Below are 16,907 nucleotides of genomic sequence, written 5' to 3' on the forward strand. Positions count from 1 at the left end.
GGACCGAGGTGCTCTTATCGAAACAGATTTATGGAACTGGACTCACCAACGGAGACGACTACGGGTACCTTCAGGCACAAACCCGACTCGCACTGTTTCAGCTCAGCTTGTTGCTCGCCGTCGTACCGGCGAACACTTTCCACTGCAATCACTTTCCTGTTGACGGCCACGTCCGGACAAATTAAATAACGATTCGGATTGCCAAATGATTTATGCAACTGGCTCGATTTGCTGCCGTCAAGCTCCATCCCGTCGCCTAAGCTGGCATCGTTTGTCATCTTCGCCGGGAGCAGCTGGGGATTTTCAAACTGCTCCGCGTGATTTTCTCGCTCCAAAAAGCGGACCCCATTCGGCGAAGGTCGTTTCTCTTGCTGGCCTAGAAGAGGCCTCTCAGTCCATAACAATAAATTAGACCCATTCGAATCAATTAGCATCAACGTGTCGTGATTGAATTCTGCGTCGTGTGCCGTTTTGGCCGATTTAGGATATCGATGATTGACTTTGACTTTGATTCCATTATCCTCACCAGCTGAATGCTGGCGACCGGATTTCATTGTCGTTCTGGGATTTATCGCAGTGGCGGCAGTGGAAACTGGCTGATCGGTTCGGGGGACGTCCGTTGCGGCATGGAACTTAATTGAACTGATTGCGTTGGCATACATATCCGATGAGGTTGTCATTCTGCAAAGTAAAAGGGAAATTTGTAACTATTTATAGACATGATGTCCTCCTACTCAGGCTCGACGGATTTGCGGAATGAGATTTTTTTTTGTCGGTGGCTTTCGAGATGTCCACCGAGAGATAAGGTTGGAATCGATAATATAACGACAATCAAGAATTTGTCTGAATCTTCAGGTAATTGATGCTACATAATAAATACCGCTGATCGTCATAAACATGTAGTGAAACTATTGTAAATAGGTACCAAATACGTGGTTAGTAAAATTTCACCTGTACTAGGTGGGTCCATCATATTTCTTCTTCTTCTAGTTCTGGTTACTTTCCGTCGGCCTATTTCCGCTACGAAGCCAAACACCGACACCAGAGAGGTGACGACTCTCACTATCTGGACTAGATATTAGGGTGGCACGAGGATGTATGAAAAAATTTTAATACCGCAGAACCAAGTTAGAAAAAATTGTATTTCTTCAACGAACTCCTACGCTAAATCTGAATCAAATCTATTGGAGCATGTTTTAGCACAAATGATTCTAAGTTTGTATGGAGTTTACTATGAGAAAATAATGCATTTTCATCAAATTCACAAATATGCCGCCTGGTGCCCATGAAAAATATATTGTATGCTACATTCTATAGATTCAGCCAAGTAGAGCAACTTCTTCTAAAGACAGTTCATAGCTATGACAACTGGTTTATGAGTTATTGCAAAATTAAACTTTCGTTGCCCTGAAAGTTATGAAAATAGTACTGTCTCCGGCTACCCGGCGAGCTGAACCTTCAATCAAGTGAACCTTGACGTATTTGTTGTGGTCACCAGTTATACCGTTGGTGTAAAGCGGAAATATAGTCCAGATGGTATCATCCGAAACATGTGATCTAAAGGACTTGGGATCGAATTGTAACAGAATTATTTTTATGTATATTTTGTGTACAATAATATACGTTGAGTAAATTCCCTCTCGCAGGTTGATGGGATTGACGGTATTGTAAACATCATCAAGCCACAATAGATTCAATAGAGTTATCTAAATATAAGGACCTTCGCTCTTTTTAGTTTTTATTTGCACCAAGTTCTACTACTAGAGGTTAATTAGTTCTCATGTTAATAATCCACCAAACATTATGACTACTGAGGATTTGATTTATATAAGAAGCCCGCTTCAAGATGTTGATTACAATACGCCTCGATAGTGGTGTGTCGAGGAGGCCGGGAGGGCTGATATGAGCCTTTTATCTGTTCTATACCTTTCCTCTATTTACCAGCTCATAACCAACAATCAACCAGTAACAAATAGATAATTGAGAAAGGATGTGCTATGTGTGGTGATTGGCTATTCAAGTATTAGTAGTGTTTGAAGTACTAATGTATGTCTCATGTGATGATCATAACTTCAGCTGTATCTTGTACCTATCTAATCTATTACGTCTCTCATATATTGTCTTTTATTTCTTCTTTTCGAGTCCTATACTGCCATTCTACACCCGCCTTCAGCTGGGTCAACAAAGATGGTGATAGTGAACGTCTTAACACTCACACATTCTCAAACGCGGTCTCAGCGGGAACCTACAAAAATACCATCGTGCACGCGATTACGACTCGGTCACGTCCGAAAGTCTATCCTTGATCCTAGAAGCCTAGGTCCATGCCTTCAGCTGGACCAATTAAGAAAATACACCCATACCTATTAGACAACACGTCTCATGGCGACATGACCGGGAACCCTATCGATATAAACGATCCCGCTCTCTGCCAGAATTCTAACCGCGCACTGAAAATTTAATATCAGACTCACGGTTCGCGCGACCATTCAAGAACACACGTTACAAAATCACGTCAGCGCACAAACGTTAGAGCCCCTCGCGATTTTCCAAGGAACCTACGAACTCGCAAACATGATTACACCCCGGTGATAAGGTGAAAATCTCAGCACTCATAAACTTACCAACACGATCTCAAGCGTCAACCTACATACTCCCGCGCTCGCGCCATCATGAATCAGGATCGTCCGGAAGTCTCTATCCTCGGTACAAACAATCTAGGTCCTTGTTAATTAATAAAAAAAAATAATAAAATTGAAAAATAACTCCCATATCCACTAGACAAAACGTTCCATGGCGACATGACCGGAAACTCTAGTGATATGGGGTAACTCTCGCTCTCTGTCAGATGTGATCGTACACCGAAAACTAAAGATCAGAATGACGGTCCGCGAATATATAAAGCGCCGCAGGGTTTCAAAATCGAATTTATACACGCGAGGTCACATACACGCGAGCACACGCGACAAACACGTCAACATACGAACGCTTAAGCCCTTCGCGATCATCTACGCACACCTATGCCCGAGATCGCGTAAACTTGATAACACTCCGGCAATTGTGTGAACGTTTTAGTACTTACGACGTTACGGTCACGTCCGGAAATCTTTAGCCTTCATTCTAGCAATTTAGGTCCATACATTCAGTTGGACCAATCAAAAAAAAAATAAAGCTCATATCCACTAGACCACGCGTTCTACGGCGACATGAATGGGAATTCTAATGATATGTAAGAACCCACTTTCTTCTGGAATCTGAACCGTACACCAAAAATCAAAAATTAAGTATCAGATTCACGGTCCGCGCGCGATCATTCTAGAACACACGCGAATATGCGAAAGGCACACGGTTATGAAATAGAATGTATACACGCGAAGTTCATACACGTTAGCACACGCGACATACAAACGCGCACGCGACATACAAACGCACACGCGATCAAGCACGTTAACGTACAAATGTTCGAGCCCTTCGCGATGATACACGCGATCGCGAGTCCCTACGCCCGCACATACCTGAACCGTACAATGAATATCACATTTAGAATCACGGCCCGCTACAATTGGCCTAATGCAGTGTTTTTTTGGGCGACATTGCCTGTCTCGTCTGCAAATTGTAGTATGTGATTCTGACGGGGAGCCCTTCCGAGAACCTAGCTCTACAGCTCCAGTAGGACAACTCTCGAAAAAAAAAAAAAAAATAATATACGTTGAGTAAATTAAAATTGAAACAAGACTGAAGCGGAACGACCTCGACTGGGATTGAGAACCCAGACCAACTGGGGTGAGTGGCGGTCACGCTTACCACCCAACCATCGGCGCCGTCCCATCATATTTCTAGAAAATTGTTTTCCATTATCGTATCAATTCTACGGGAACAAGTGAACGATACCTGTTAGGTATGCCGAAATTGCTCACTGCTGTACTAACTGTAATTTGATTGCAACATTTTCTGCGCCAACAAATTACAATGATCACCTAGTTCGATGGTCGATGCGGTGGTGCAACAGTGCATCTCAGTTCCGATATACATACTCGCATCTACTGCCAGTGGCATTTGATGATTGTGGTTAGCGGAACCACTTCCATTGTCTCTCCTAACTAGGGTAGCAGTTATTTACGGTGGCATAAGCGTCAACAACTACAACACCATCATCCACAACGTTATCATTTTAAACTGTCATTCTGTTCATCATCATGTCTAACGAAGCTGACGCCTGGGATGTTCGAGAGTATCATAAATTACGAACCTTGTTGACTCGACGATGACCGCGCTTTTCCGCTCGGGTGAGTCTGACAACAGCTGTCTGGTGATGCTTACGGTTGAAGAAGGTTCCGTCGCTATGGGTGGGTCCATCACTCGGTAGAACGAGTACCTGCCGGAAGAAATCAAAGCGGTTAGCAAATTGCGGTATGTTGCTGCTTCTTACTGTTGCTAATGGTAGGAAGGTACCAACCGCTTTTGCGGTGATGGTATTATTAAAATGTTCATATACTGGAAAAATCACTAATTTTCAGATGAGCGTTTAAGCGTAACTGAATTACGGATTAGGATTAGTGGTGGGTACAGGAAGAGGCACGGGGAACACGTGTTGTTCTTATTCAGTGAGAATGAATGTAAATGAATAATAAACCTCGTATTCGTGAAACTATTTATGTTATAAAAAAACTAGCTCATTTTACCGGACGTTTCAACCTACTAACATGTTCAGTCATCCTCAGCGGCTTAATGCTAACAACTTCTACACAATGAACAATCACATTATCAACTTGATAATGTGATTGTTCATTGTGTAGACGTTGTTAGCATTAAGCCGCTGAGGATGACTGAACATGTTAGTAGGTCGAAACGTCCGGTAAAATGCAGTTTGTTTTAATTTTCACCGAAAAAAAATCGATGACCGTCCATACCAAAATTGCTAGCGGTGATGAAAACAAAGCAACAATGTTTAGCTATGCTACTGTGGTTGTTTCCTGGACAGTTAAACGATGTTGTTTTCGTAATTTATATGCATGTGATCATATTATCAGCAGTTTTATCATAATATTCGTAATTTCCCTTCATCTTATTGTGATATATTATTTTTAGGTTAAAATCGGATTTTTTACTCGGGGTAGCGCAACAATATGAGCTGGATAGTAAAAGAGTGACTGATTCGTGATATCTTCCTTTGTGACTTATATCACTAACACGATTTATTGATTTCTGTCCAGACAATACAATGAATTTTATAAAAACGAATAACGATGTTTGAAGTCCTAATAGTTTTCTCATATCTACAGATCGTACTTTACACTTGTCGCTAGCAGCTAGATAAATCTATATTTTTATGAAAAAGTGTATTGAAAAAAAAAATGATCATGAACCAGTTCACGCATCCATGATAAATATTCCATGATTTTGTTAACTATTCCACGAGATTTTTTTTTGCGCGGTTTTTTACGAGGTTTTTTTACGTGGATTTTTCAATTAACGCGGTTTTTTTACGCGGATTTTCCAATTAACGCGATTTTTGCAAAAATATTCAAGTTCTTTTGAACGCAAAAAAAGGCCGAAGACTTAGACTTTTTTCTTAAAAAAAATTCTAAGTCCTTTTAAATGCAAAGAACTTAGAAGAATTTTGGCAGTTTTTATTTTGCGCGGATTTCGCAATGATGCAATATGTTTAATTTGAATAAATTCAATTCCAACTCATACCACATACGTCTCTTTCTTCTCTCTTTTCCATTATCATCGCACTCTTCTGGATGAACACATAAAAATATTTTGCTGGTTTATGATTAGATCTTATATTTGAGGATGTTTTGGATGATTGCCCATATTTTTCATGCGGGAATTTCGGTGAACCGGAAGTCGCCATCTAGAATTTTAAAATGACGCCAAACATCGACGTTTGTCTCCTACTCGTCAAAACCATTCCGAAAATACTCATATTGATTGAGTTGTAGAGAATCTCGCTAAGCCGGAAGTCGCCATCTTCGATTTAAAAATGGCGTCCAGAATCAATTTTTCATGGAAAACCTTGCGGGGAAGGTGCAGATTAATTTATTTCTGGCACCTACTCTTCAAGACCATTCTGAAAATATCCATATTGATTGGGTTATAGCGAATTTCGCTAAACCGGAAGTCGCCATCTTGGATTACAAAATGGCGTCAAAAACCATTTTATGGAACCTACTCTTCAAGACCATTCTGAAAATATCCATATTATAGCGAATATCGCTAAACCGGAAGTCGCCATCTTGGATTTCAAAATGACGTCAAAAATCAATTTCTGGCACCTTCTCTTCAAGACCATTCCGAAAATACCCATATTGATTGGGTTATAGCGAATTTCGCTAAACAGAAAGTCGCCATCTTTGATTTCAAAATGGTTCAAAAGGACTTAAAATGCATTCTAAATGACATAGAATATTTTTGCAAAATCCGCGTTAATTGCGAAATCCGTGCAAAAAAAAACTATCAAAAATATTCTAAGTCTTTTGCTGAGTTTTTTTTACGCGGATTTTCGAATTAACGCGGATTTTCGAATTAACGCGTTTTTTACGCGGACTTTCCAATTAATGCGTTTTTTTTGCGCGGTACGTATCCCCCGCGTAAAAAAAATCCTGGGTGCAATATACTAAAAATCACGAACAAGTTCACGTATCCATGAATAATATTTTATGATTTTGTGATTTATTTCACGAGCATGGATATTGCATCCTTTTCTTATAGATTAGGAATCATGAATTAGTTCACGATGATTGAAACTTCATGAATAATGTTCCGAGTTCCGTAAAATAGTTCCCAACCACGAAAACCAGATCAAGATATAATAAACCATGACAGTGCACGTCGTTTATTCGGATGTGCATGTTCCTAAATCTATGAATAAAATCACCAGTCAAGCTTTGCTTTTATGAATAATGTTCATAAAGTCGTGAACTAGTTCACATACAGGAAATCGATTTGGTACTGACATGGTTAAAACCGCGGCTGGATTTCACAGAATAACTACAAATATTTCCGGTAGTAAAGGTTACTGAAGGAAAATTGAACATAATTATAAAATACATGATTGTTGTTCGTGGTCCCGTTTTCGTAACGCTGAAACGTAATTGTTCAAGAATTCTACTTTTTTCCTCATTTCTGCTTCCGATTTAACATCCATAGGATGCTTCCGGAGAGTCTGCTTCATTATGACCGATCATCTCGCAATCGGTCACAATTCCGATGCATTCGAAAGACATTTTAGTTGCCACGAATCCACACGTGAAAGTTGCCGTGCCGAACCATGCATTTTTTGGCCAACTTAGGCATCTTCTTCCTAACTTCTTCAGGGACGTCGAACTTATTACGAGCATCGAAGAAAAGAAGCCCAAGAAGCTGCGGGAAATCTGCTTTTGCATAAATAAACCAGTTTTTATATAATTCATACTCATCGTCATTCATGATTAGACAATGCGGTTTCGTCAACAGCTGATTTCACCACTGTATTCTGCCGTTCATCGCAATTCAGCCCCCTTTGGGTTTTGTACGTGCATTTTGCACAAATTTTTTACCTAATCTTAAAAAAAATAAAAACGTGACTACAAAAAGCACCGCCCCTAAGAGCCAATTAAATTGCCTCTTTTTGTCATTCTCAACAACTTTCTCTTAGACTGTTGTGTATTGGCACTTTTTACTTGTTTTTCGCCCTTCTTCACCCCGGAAATACATCAAGGTATTACTTCGCGTTTTTCATCTCTATCGGCACCATTTAGCTCTCGTATCAGTGAATCATTTCGCTCCCAACCTTATCGCGACCTGCTCGGATAGTCCCCGGTGGTGAACTCATCATACTCCGACTAAGAGTTCCCCGACGGATGAATTACTCCCGATGCCGATACCCGCCTTCTTGAGTCGTTTAGCTCCGAGTTTTGTCAAGACCTACTAGGATATTATCCGGCGGTGAAACTACCCTACTCCGACTGAGAGTCCCTTAGCGGCCGAATTCCTCTTTATCTGTTTCGTGAGTCAATTATCTCCTAATAAATTAGAATCTGCCCCACCGTGAATTTCTCAGCGGTGGATTTATCCCAACACAAATGCATGTTTTCGTGAGCCCTTTATTTCCGATCTACTGGATCTAGTCCCCCGGCCGGTGGACCTAGCCTACTCAATGGGCCAGTCAGTATAGGTGCTGAAGTTGGTTCAGCGATTCCGGGTGGAGTGTAGCTTCCGGTTCACTAGCGTCCCAACGACTAGCTATTCGACGCGATCTACTTGCACTAATCCCCGGCGGTGGATCTAGCCTACTCGCGATCTAGGGTAGTGTGTCGAGGTCGGTCCGGCGATTCCGGTGAAGCCTGATGTCCAATTCACTGGCACCCCGACGACGCGGTGGATCTAGTCTACTCCGGCAGGAGTTTCCCGGCAGTGGAATTTCTACCGAACCTGACTAGTTGTTTCACGGCGGCTTTCTAGTCGGCGGCGCTGCTTTGTTGTCTCCTTCGCCACTTCCTCTGCCAGCTCAGAGAGTATATTCGTCACTACTCTGTTAACTGCATATCAAATATGCTCATCGTAGTACATCTCTTCAATATTATTTGCGACCCCTTCGAACTTCTTCGAACCTAGGGCATTCGAAGACCACTTGTTCCGGCGTCTCTTGCACGTTCACACACTCCGAGCAAAGAAGCATGTCCAAAGCGATGCAGGTACTTCCGGAAGCATCCGTGCCCGGATAAAAACTGCGTCAAATGAAAATTCACCTCTCCATGCTTGCTATGCCCCCACGTCGATATATTTAGGATGAGTCGGAGACCTTCCTTTCTTCGTGGTTGTTCCACTCTTGCTGCCACTTAGCCAACGAGTCCGCTCTGACTGGTCTCCTTGCGTTTCGTGTATTCCTCCGCCGATAGCATTCCACGTCCTCAGCCAGAGTGATACAGATGGAAATCATCACGGCACTGACGCATACCGCTTCTGACGATATCGTTATGTACGCGCTTGCGACACAAACAGCCATTAGACGATACTTGTGCTTGTTAACTTCATCCGGTCCGGTTTGAGTTAAGCGCAGTAGCCAACTCCGGTAAGCCACACCTCAGTATTGAGGATGAAGCACCCTCCAGGAGACATCTCGTGCTACGTATTGCTCCTCCGATATTCGGCATGATCCTTGCCAATGTGTTAGTTGACCTTGCATCGTCTAGCATTATACCCAGCGCACGCCTCGGTAGGATGGATTTTTCCCCGACGCTGATCACGATACGCTGGATTTTTTTTACGGTTGCTGACCAGCACCGACTCCGTCTTGTGGTGAGCTAGCTGCAAATTGACGTCAACCATCCAGGTTTTCAAGAATTCCTATTGTCTCTGCCGTCAACAACTCCACTTCCCCGATAGGTCTTGCCTGTTATCGTCAGGATAACGTCATCTGCAAAGCCGACGATCTACACACCCCTGGGCAGTTCTAGTGGTAACACTCCGTGGTACATTATATTCCAGAGCGTTGGGCCAAGTATGGACCCCTGAGGTACTCCCGCCGTAACCCTAATTGTCCTCTACCCCATGTTCGTTCCGTTCTCACTTTCAGCCTAGTTCGTCAGCCTATTGATGTTGACCCTTTCCAGAAGTTTACCAAGAGTATCCAGCAGGCATATAAGTCGAAAAAATGCTGGATCACCTGGTGGCTTCCCTGGTTTTGACAGATACACCAGTTTCTGGATCTTTCATATATCGGGGATGTAGCCATCGTTGAGGCATGAACATGTCCGGAAACATCGGGATCGCGGTCTGCGGTGCCACGTTAGGAATGCCGTTCGGTCCGGGAGTATTCTTCGCTTTCAGCCCTTTTGCCACTATAAGAAGCTCGTCGTGGGAAACTCGATTGTCACCAGCATTTCCATCGTCTGTACCAACGTACGTTGTGGGTGGCCGTGAGGTTCGGTCGTGCTTCGGGAAAAGACCCTCCACGATAATCTTCAGTCCAGAGGTTGGCGTCTACTTCTCTGCACAGCTCCTTATAGCAGGTGGACGTGCACTATCCCGCGTTTAAAAGTAGCCCTGGCCGCCCGGAATGTCAGCTTACACACTTTTCTGACTGTCTCAAATCTTGCTTTCTGAACGCGTCACCAATACGTCGGACGCAACGATTCCATTTTCCTAATGGTTCCGACAACTCGTGCTCCCATCATGTGGTCTTTCCGCCATTTTTTATGCAAATCATGCAAGTCTGTTGCAATGTCCTCTTCCAGCTCATTCAGCCTGGGATCCTCTATAACCCTTTTGAGGATTGCAGCGTACGCGACGCCGTCTTTCGCTTTGACGACTAAAGCGACTCCCTTATACATCTCCTGACACAGTCGAAGTTCCTCTTTCTTCTTTTCTTTCTGTTTTTTTCTCCACTTTTCTGCGGTTGCTACGGTTCGCCATCCACTTTCCATTTGTCGGTTGTTTCGCTGTCCTTCACCGCCCTTTTTGGGCTTCTCCGGTTTTTCACCCTCTCCTGGTGTTTCATTTACTCATTTCACGGAACAGGAATACCGGTCACCCTTCGGCGTCTCATAGGCTTCTGCTTTCGCTAGCTCCGCGATCTTCAGTGCCTTTTCGGCGTTTTCAGCTCTCTCCAGTAACGCCATCTGTTTGCGTTCGGCGGCTGCTACGGCGTATTTGATGTTAACCACTAGATCGCTGATCTGTCCGTGTACGTTGCCTTTGTTTTTCACGAATTCGTAGAGCTATTCGATTTTTCGCTTCAGATTCGTCACTTTAGGCAACCCAGACTGCTGGTCTTCTTGGGTAATACTTGATTTTGTCGTGCGCACCTAGCTTTTCGCTCGTGCCCGGTATGGCCTCGTTGGACTGCTCTCGCTGCTGCTTCTGTTGCGGGTGCATTGGCTGTTTCACGTGGTTGTTTTGTATAGTCGGTGACCTCGCCAGCCCCCCTTTGGCAAACGGAGTCACCAAACATGTCCCGTTATATATTTTTTTAATTTTTGTTGTTTTTATGTTCTACCATGCTTTTTGGGTCAGCTCCAAACCGATATCTACACCCGTAGTAAGTAGTCCCCTCTATATGATTCCATGTTTACCTTTGCAAGCAGTGAGGTCGCAGGATTGACACTGTCCTTCGTGATGTACCGCCGCTTTCAGAGCTAGTCAAGAACGTTCAACTGAACCTACTTTCATCGACTAAGGTTTCGAACGTACTTGGAGACATACCGAAATGTTACTGGGACGGGGGCAGCCCATACCATTATCCCACTCGCCGTTTCGGGGAAGTGTCACCTATCCTTACTAGGGTAGTGGAATAGCGTGGCTGTCGGTCCTTGGTTCAGTTTTGATGAAATCCTTATTCACATCTGTGTTTTGCCACTAGTACGCCATAATTAGGATCATACTGATATCGATCCTAATTGCCGCTTCGGATAGGATAGGGTGCTTTTATTTCAGAGATCTTTAGCCTCTGAAAGGATCCTAACTGAAGCGGCACAGATTCGCTTCGTCGGAGTTGCTATCGAAGTTATGTCTTGTTTTAGAGGTTTAGCAGAGCCCAATGCCGCATAAACCCTACCATATCCTGGCAAGACTCCCCAACTCGCGGTAGGTCCGGGGATGGCGGGGGATAGTTCGTTCCGGAAGATCCAGAAAAATTAACCAATAACATATCCTTCGTAATGGAAGTAAATGAAGACTTCTGGCCGGCGCCAGGAGCTCTTAATTCACCCTCAATACTTGAGTATCGCACTCTAGTATGATCGATTCGCTATCTGCGATATTTTGAGAACAATCCGACGCTAGCTTAGTCCTGTCGCTAAGTATATGTCGGATTCTGCTGAGACGAAGTCGAATCGAAAATTCCATAACTAATTGAAACCTTTGGTATAACGTCTACGAGTTTTCTTTAGAATTACATCGCTAGGAAAGTGATGTAAGGGCCATAATCGTTGCAATTGCAAATTCTTTGTCAGCAGAAAAATCAAAACAGTATCGAATTGTCAGTAATTACCAGTGCAGCCAGTTTTAGCCCTATTTTATCAAAGTAGAAGTACCAGTTTCACACTGACAGTGTACGTTTTTCGGTGTACCTGGATTATGAAATGGGTCCCCATTAACATATTTGTATTTGCTGTAACCTTCAGTTGAATATACCACAACAAAGATTCACATTCAAAGCCTCCCTCAATCCTTTTTTTTTTTACCTTGACAAGATTTTCATTTCGCTTTAATTTCAAATTGATGTTTTTTTTTCATTCAGCAATGTAGTGTAACGTTTAGGTTAAACGTTGACATGCTTAACATTTTCAAGCATACATACATGAGATGTGTAGATTTGTTTTAAAAACTTAGTCAGTATGCCAGTAAGAGATATTCACAGGACCAATAAATTTGAAAATGATTGTGCGGCTAGCCTGTTTGAATGAATGATGCAACTAACAACTGCGATTTGAACATAGTAGGTCAAATCATGATATTTGTTCCTCCGTCAAGTTCAAATTAGCAGCTCTGCTTCGAATAACGAATACTTACGTACCTCCTTGACTGGGTATCTCTTTCAGCATCAATTGAAACTTTTTCCGTTTTCTTCATCTGTTCCCACAGTCTTCGTCTCCATATTCGGGTAAGTTTTCTCCTGTTCGACAACGATCTCGGACGTAAACTGTCGGCTAAATCATTCACCATGTCCAGCGGCGCCCCATGCTCGCTACCTCCATTCCCATCCAGTTTCTTTTTGTTGCCCAATCCACCGTAATCGGGGTAATTACCAAAAGCGGTACCATCATCGTAGAAAGTCGGCAATAAAACGTCTGCGGGAAAATGTTGCCATTGATTTCCGCCTGAGGCAGCGAATGATGAATGCAATGGTTGCTGCGGCGCCATCAGAAGCGTCCCATCACGAAACTCACCACCCACCATAGCTCGGTTACGATGCGGGTGGTGACTTCGAAACGCACCGATCTCACTGCGTTCACCGCCAGTCGAACGCAATTTTCCGCCGTTCCATTCGTTGTGGCCATCAGATGCGGTTTGGCGCCCGGTATCGGCGCTCGGCACTTGTACGTCCCGCTGCCGTAGGATATTGAGGGGAGGCTCTGGGTGGTAACGCTGCCGATAGATTCTCGGTTCGGTACTCTTTTCCTGTAGTGGATTTTCCCTTGACGAAGGGGCACGGTGTTGGCGGAGACCGGTGCCACCGGGGAAAATTGAGCTCGAATTAATCCGGAGGAAGTGCGTGTGCGAGATGGAATCGATTTGCTGATGTAATGTTTGTTCTGGAAATTCGAAAAATAATGCACAGTTAGTATGAAATGGATGAACTTTTCGATGAGTGGTTGCAGTTCGGCAGTAGAATTAGTGTTCTTTGTTGAACTTTGTGAGTTCGATTTGCTGGGGGGTCTGTCTGTATTCCTTAAATTACAGGGAACCTATCTAATAATGTAATCTTTTTTCAGGTTAGTGATTTAGATATTTCTTTACAAAACAATAGATAATTTAAATTAAGCATCAATCCTGAATGCAAGGTTTTTTAACATTATCGAATTTCCATTAGTAACAAGAGCTACATACAACATGTTCCCCAAAGAGCCATAACCCCTACACGAGATGTTATTTCAAACTTTTGTAGCAGTTTGAAAATCAGATAGATGAAAAACAAAAACAAAAAAAATTTTACCACCAACATTATTATTGTTATCCCACGCATCAGCACCAGTGAAATTGGAAACTTTCGACGCCAAAAATTTTCCACCAGTAGAATCCTGTCTCGAGTCGGCGTCATAATTTCGACCTTCGGGGCGGTGATTTAAGCGCTGGAAAAACATTCGCCCAACTTTTCTTCGTATAGCCTTCCGCTTATCGGCTTCATCGTCGGTGAACTCCCTGACTGGGTACCGTGTCGCTGATGGTATGTGGTATTGTTTGCCGAGGAAGATACGCTCATTGGCATTCGGTTGCTGATTGAAATCGTAAAATTTATTATTGCTAGGTCGCGGGGGCTGCCGCAAGTATCGGCGATTATTTCAACGGCAAAATATTAGTCATTACCATCATACGTTCCTGATCTGGGCTCGTTGGCGAATTGAGTTGGTTCGAATTCGGTGGTGGTGTTGTGCCATCAGACAGCAGGTAACAGTTCGACTCCTGTGAATACAATAGACGGATATCTGGTGCGATTGTTAAAACTGATAAATGGTAAATTTTAGGATCAATTCTAATTCTATTCACGTATCTCCAATCACCCTTTATATAATTATACCACCCAAAAGATTTTCATTATCAGGATATTTTCGTAAATTTCAAATTTAATATTCCTTTCGTTATCGTTTGTAAGAAAATCATTAAATGGTTGGCCCCAATCGGAAACTATTAAACTAGCATATAACCAATCGGAACAGCTCACCTGAATCTTCTCCAGCGCGTACAAACCGTAGGTCATCTCCAGGGTGACGTTAATCACGAATGTTTCCTTCAATCGGCCATAAGTGCCACTGTCAGGCAAAAACACTTCATCCAGCAGGAAATGAAAGTGCATACCGTAGATATCCTGGGAAAAGGGGACGAGAGAAAAATAGTGACTATGCCATCTGACTTTGCCGCTTAGTGACGTACCCAATGTGCTGGCCGAGGTCCGCCCTGCTGGGCATCATATTTCTTCGGCATTCGATTGTCATACCCAGATAAGGTTTCGATATAAATTTCCGACATTATTCTCGTCTGACAGGCTGCATTCATTGGGTTCGATGGTACATAGTCCGGCTCCCGGTGGTCGTCAGCTTCGTCGCACGGGCGTAGTGTCGCATTCATACTGATTCGGTAGAATTGATTCGATGGAACTTTACTCCCGTTCGAGTCGGGTCGATGCTGGGAAAAGCGAAAGAAGCGCGGCTGTCCCGGATGGTTGTCCGTACGTGAATCCCGTGATCCAGGAGCAGTTGGTAGTTTGAAAGCTGACGAGGACGGTAGGAAGAGCGTTACGGTGAAAATAATTATAATCCTGGAACAGCTAGGTGTTAGATTCATTCTGCGGAGGCCATTGGGAGTTGGCGGAGTATTTGTGAGCTACAAAGATTTGCTTCGGTGGGTTTTCACTAAGCTATAGTGTTGGTACGCAACGAAGAACACATCACTCGTATGGGTATGCAAATTGGTTTCAAACTTGCATATGCGAATGGACTAATGAATGCATGCCAGTTGGCGGTGTCATGCAGTTCGACGGGATTCACTTTCCGAAAAAAAACTCGACTATTTGTTTCCTTCACGGACGCGAAAAAATCGTGACGCATATGAATGAATATGATATCAGAGATTGACGGACAAGTTTTTTTCTGATACCCGAGCTCCGAGCACTGGTTTTGTACGCACTAGTCAATGCTAGTTGTGCCAGTTATGCAAACTCAATTAAACTATCAAACGTGATGTATATCAGAATCAAATGCAAAACCGTCCCAGCAAGTCATTGTGACGTTTTTGCTTGCTGTTGGATTGCCTCGCCTGGAAAGGCATTGGTTGCTGGGATGGTCACCATTTTTTCACTTAGATTGAAACCAGTTAAATCTTTTGAATTAATTTTTGGACGAGCTGAAGTTGAATTAATTCTGATGCCATCTAAAAGCGTTTTCATTTATTCTTGGTGCTACGCCGGTGTAGTGCAAAATAAGTGATAGACTGATTGTATCCAAGTTTAAATGAGCGAAGCACCGACTACACCGATGCACAGTGGCATGTTCATACAAAGTTGTGACAAAATTATAAAAATTGGTCTATGTGGCTAAAACTTGGGGTTTTAACTAATTTTGGGTCGCTGAATCCATTTCTGGTATCAGTTTTGATATTCCATATTTCATTTTTTCAACTACTTTTATTTAAACCCATTTGAATGCGTTGGTCGTTAAAGGGTTAATATAAACATTAATCATAGTAGCCAATCTCATCGGATAGCAAAAATTGGTTGACAAAACTAGTAAAAATCACTAATTTTTCAGTAATATGATGTTGTTTTGGCAATTAATTTGTAAGGAGATTTATGAGCTACAGGGCGTCTCCATATGGGTATTTTCAAAAATATAGATATACCAACTTCGGCGCAAAAATGCGCAAGATGAGCCATATATATCTTGAAACTATACTAAATTTTGAGTCAGATTCATGATAAGTGACCTATCTCAAAAATTATAAAACGTATAAAGATAAATTACTGATATGATATGAAACTTTTTAATTGGATTTTTTTGATGCAGAACAAACGTAAATCAGTTTTGCACAAAAATCTCCCATCTATAGATTAGCATATTCATTCTTCTTTTCAATGAACTTAAAATTGCTCCAATCAGCTGTGTAGTTCTTGAGATATCGCCATTTGAAACTCTAATGTACTAAAAATTCTAATTAATTGAATTGAACAGAAATCCTCGACATCACTTGCTTCAACGACATGATAAAAATTCATTTTTCATCCGATTGTAGTAAAATTTTGAGATACTTTTATTCAAACTGAGAGAAAAATAAAATAAATATTTACAAAAGTATAACAAGACATTGATTTTTAGGGTTTTGTCACTCGTCGTGCCACTGTGCGACGTAGTGCCCTGTCAAAAACGAAAATGTCATGAAAATGCTACGAAAAAAATCATCAACGTGAACAGAAAAAATAAATGAACGAGGTGTCGCATCAAATAATGCAATTTTGGTGTCGCCTCAATTGCTAAGAAATGTTTAGAAGACGCAAAAACATATTCCAATTATCATCTTTAATCAGCGATTGCGAGGTCTGCCCCGAAGTCAACGACCTCTTCTAGGTTCTTTGCTGAACACAGCTTTAGTTGGTTTCACTTTTGGCATGTCTAGCTCACTGTATAGTTTTTTCGATGTCAACATGTTTGTAAACATGCCATTCTCTGTTCGCCACTGTACCACCGAGTATTGAATGCAGAATTTCTTCC

General features: G+C 42.4%; 1 protein-coding gene across 1 annotated transcript in view; it reads right to left on the reverse strand.

Moving 5' to 3' along the window:
* The window catches only part of LOC131693656 (uncharacterized), a 28,295-nt gene extending 13,307 nt beyond the window's left edge, over window positions 1-14,988 (reverse strand). The window contains exons 1-7 of the mRNA XM_058981679.1: window positions 14,578-14,988; window positions 14,369-14,512; window positions 14,014-14,109; window positions 13,643-13,922; window positions 12,503-13,241; window positions 4,250-4,375; window positions 47-681 (exon numbers count right to left, since the gene is read on the reverse strand). Of these exons, the coding sequence (XP_058837662.1) occupies window positions 47-681; window positions 4,250-4,375; window positions 12,503-13,241; window positions 13,643-13,922; window positions 14,014-14,109; window positions 14,369-14,512; window positions 14,578-14,988 (2,431 nt within the window). The remainder of the gene's footprint in view (window positions 1-46; window positions 682-4,249; window positions 4,376-12,502; window positions 13,242-13,642; window positions 13,923-14,013; window positions 14,110-14,368; window positions 14,513-14,577) is intronic.
* Between the last annotated feature and the right edge of the window lie 1,919 nt (window positions 14,989-16,907).

Source organism: Topomyia yanbarensis, chromosome 1 (genome assembly GCF_030247195.1).
Source record: "Topomyia yanbarensis strain Yona2022 chromosome 1, ASM3024719v1, whole genome shotgun sequence".
Taxonomy (NCBI): Eukaryota; Metazoa; Arthropoda; class Insecta; order Diptera; family Culicidae; genus Topomyia; species Topomyia yanbarensis.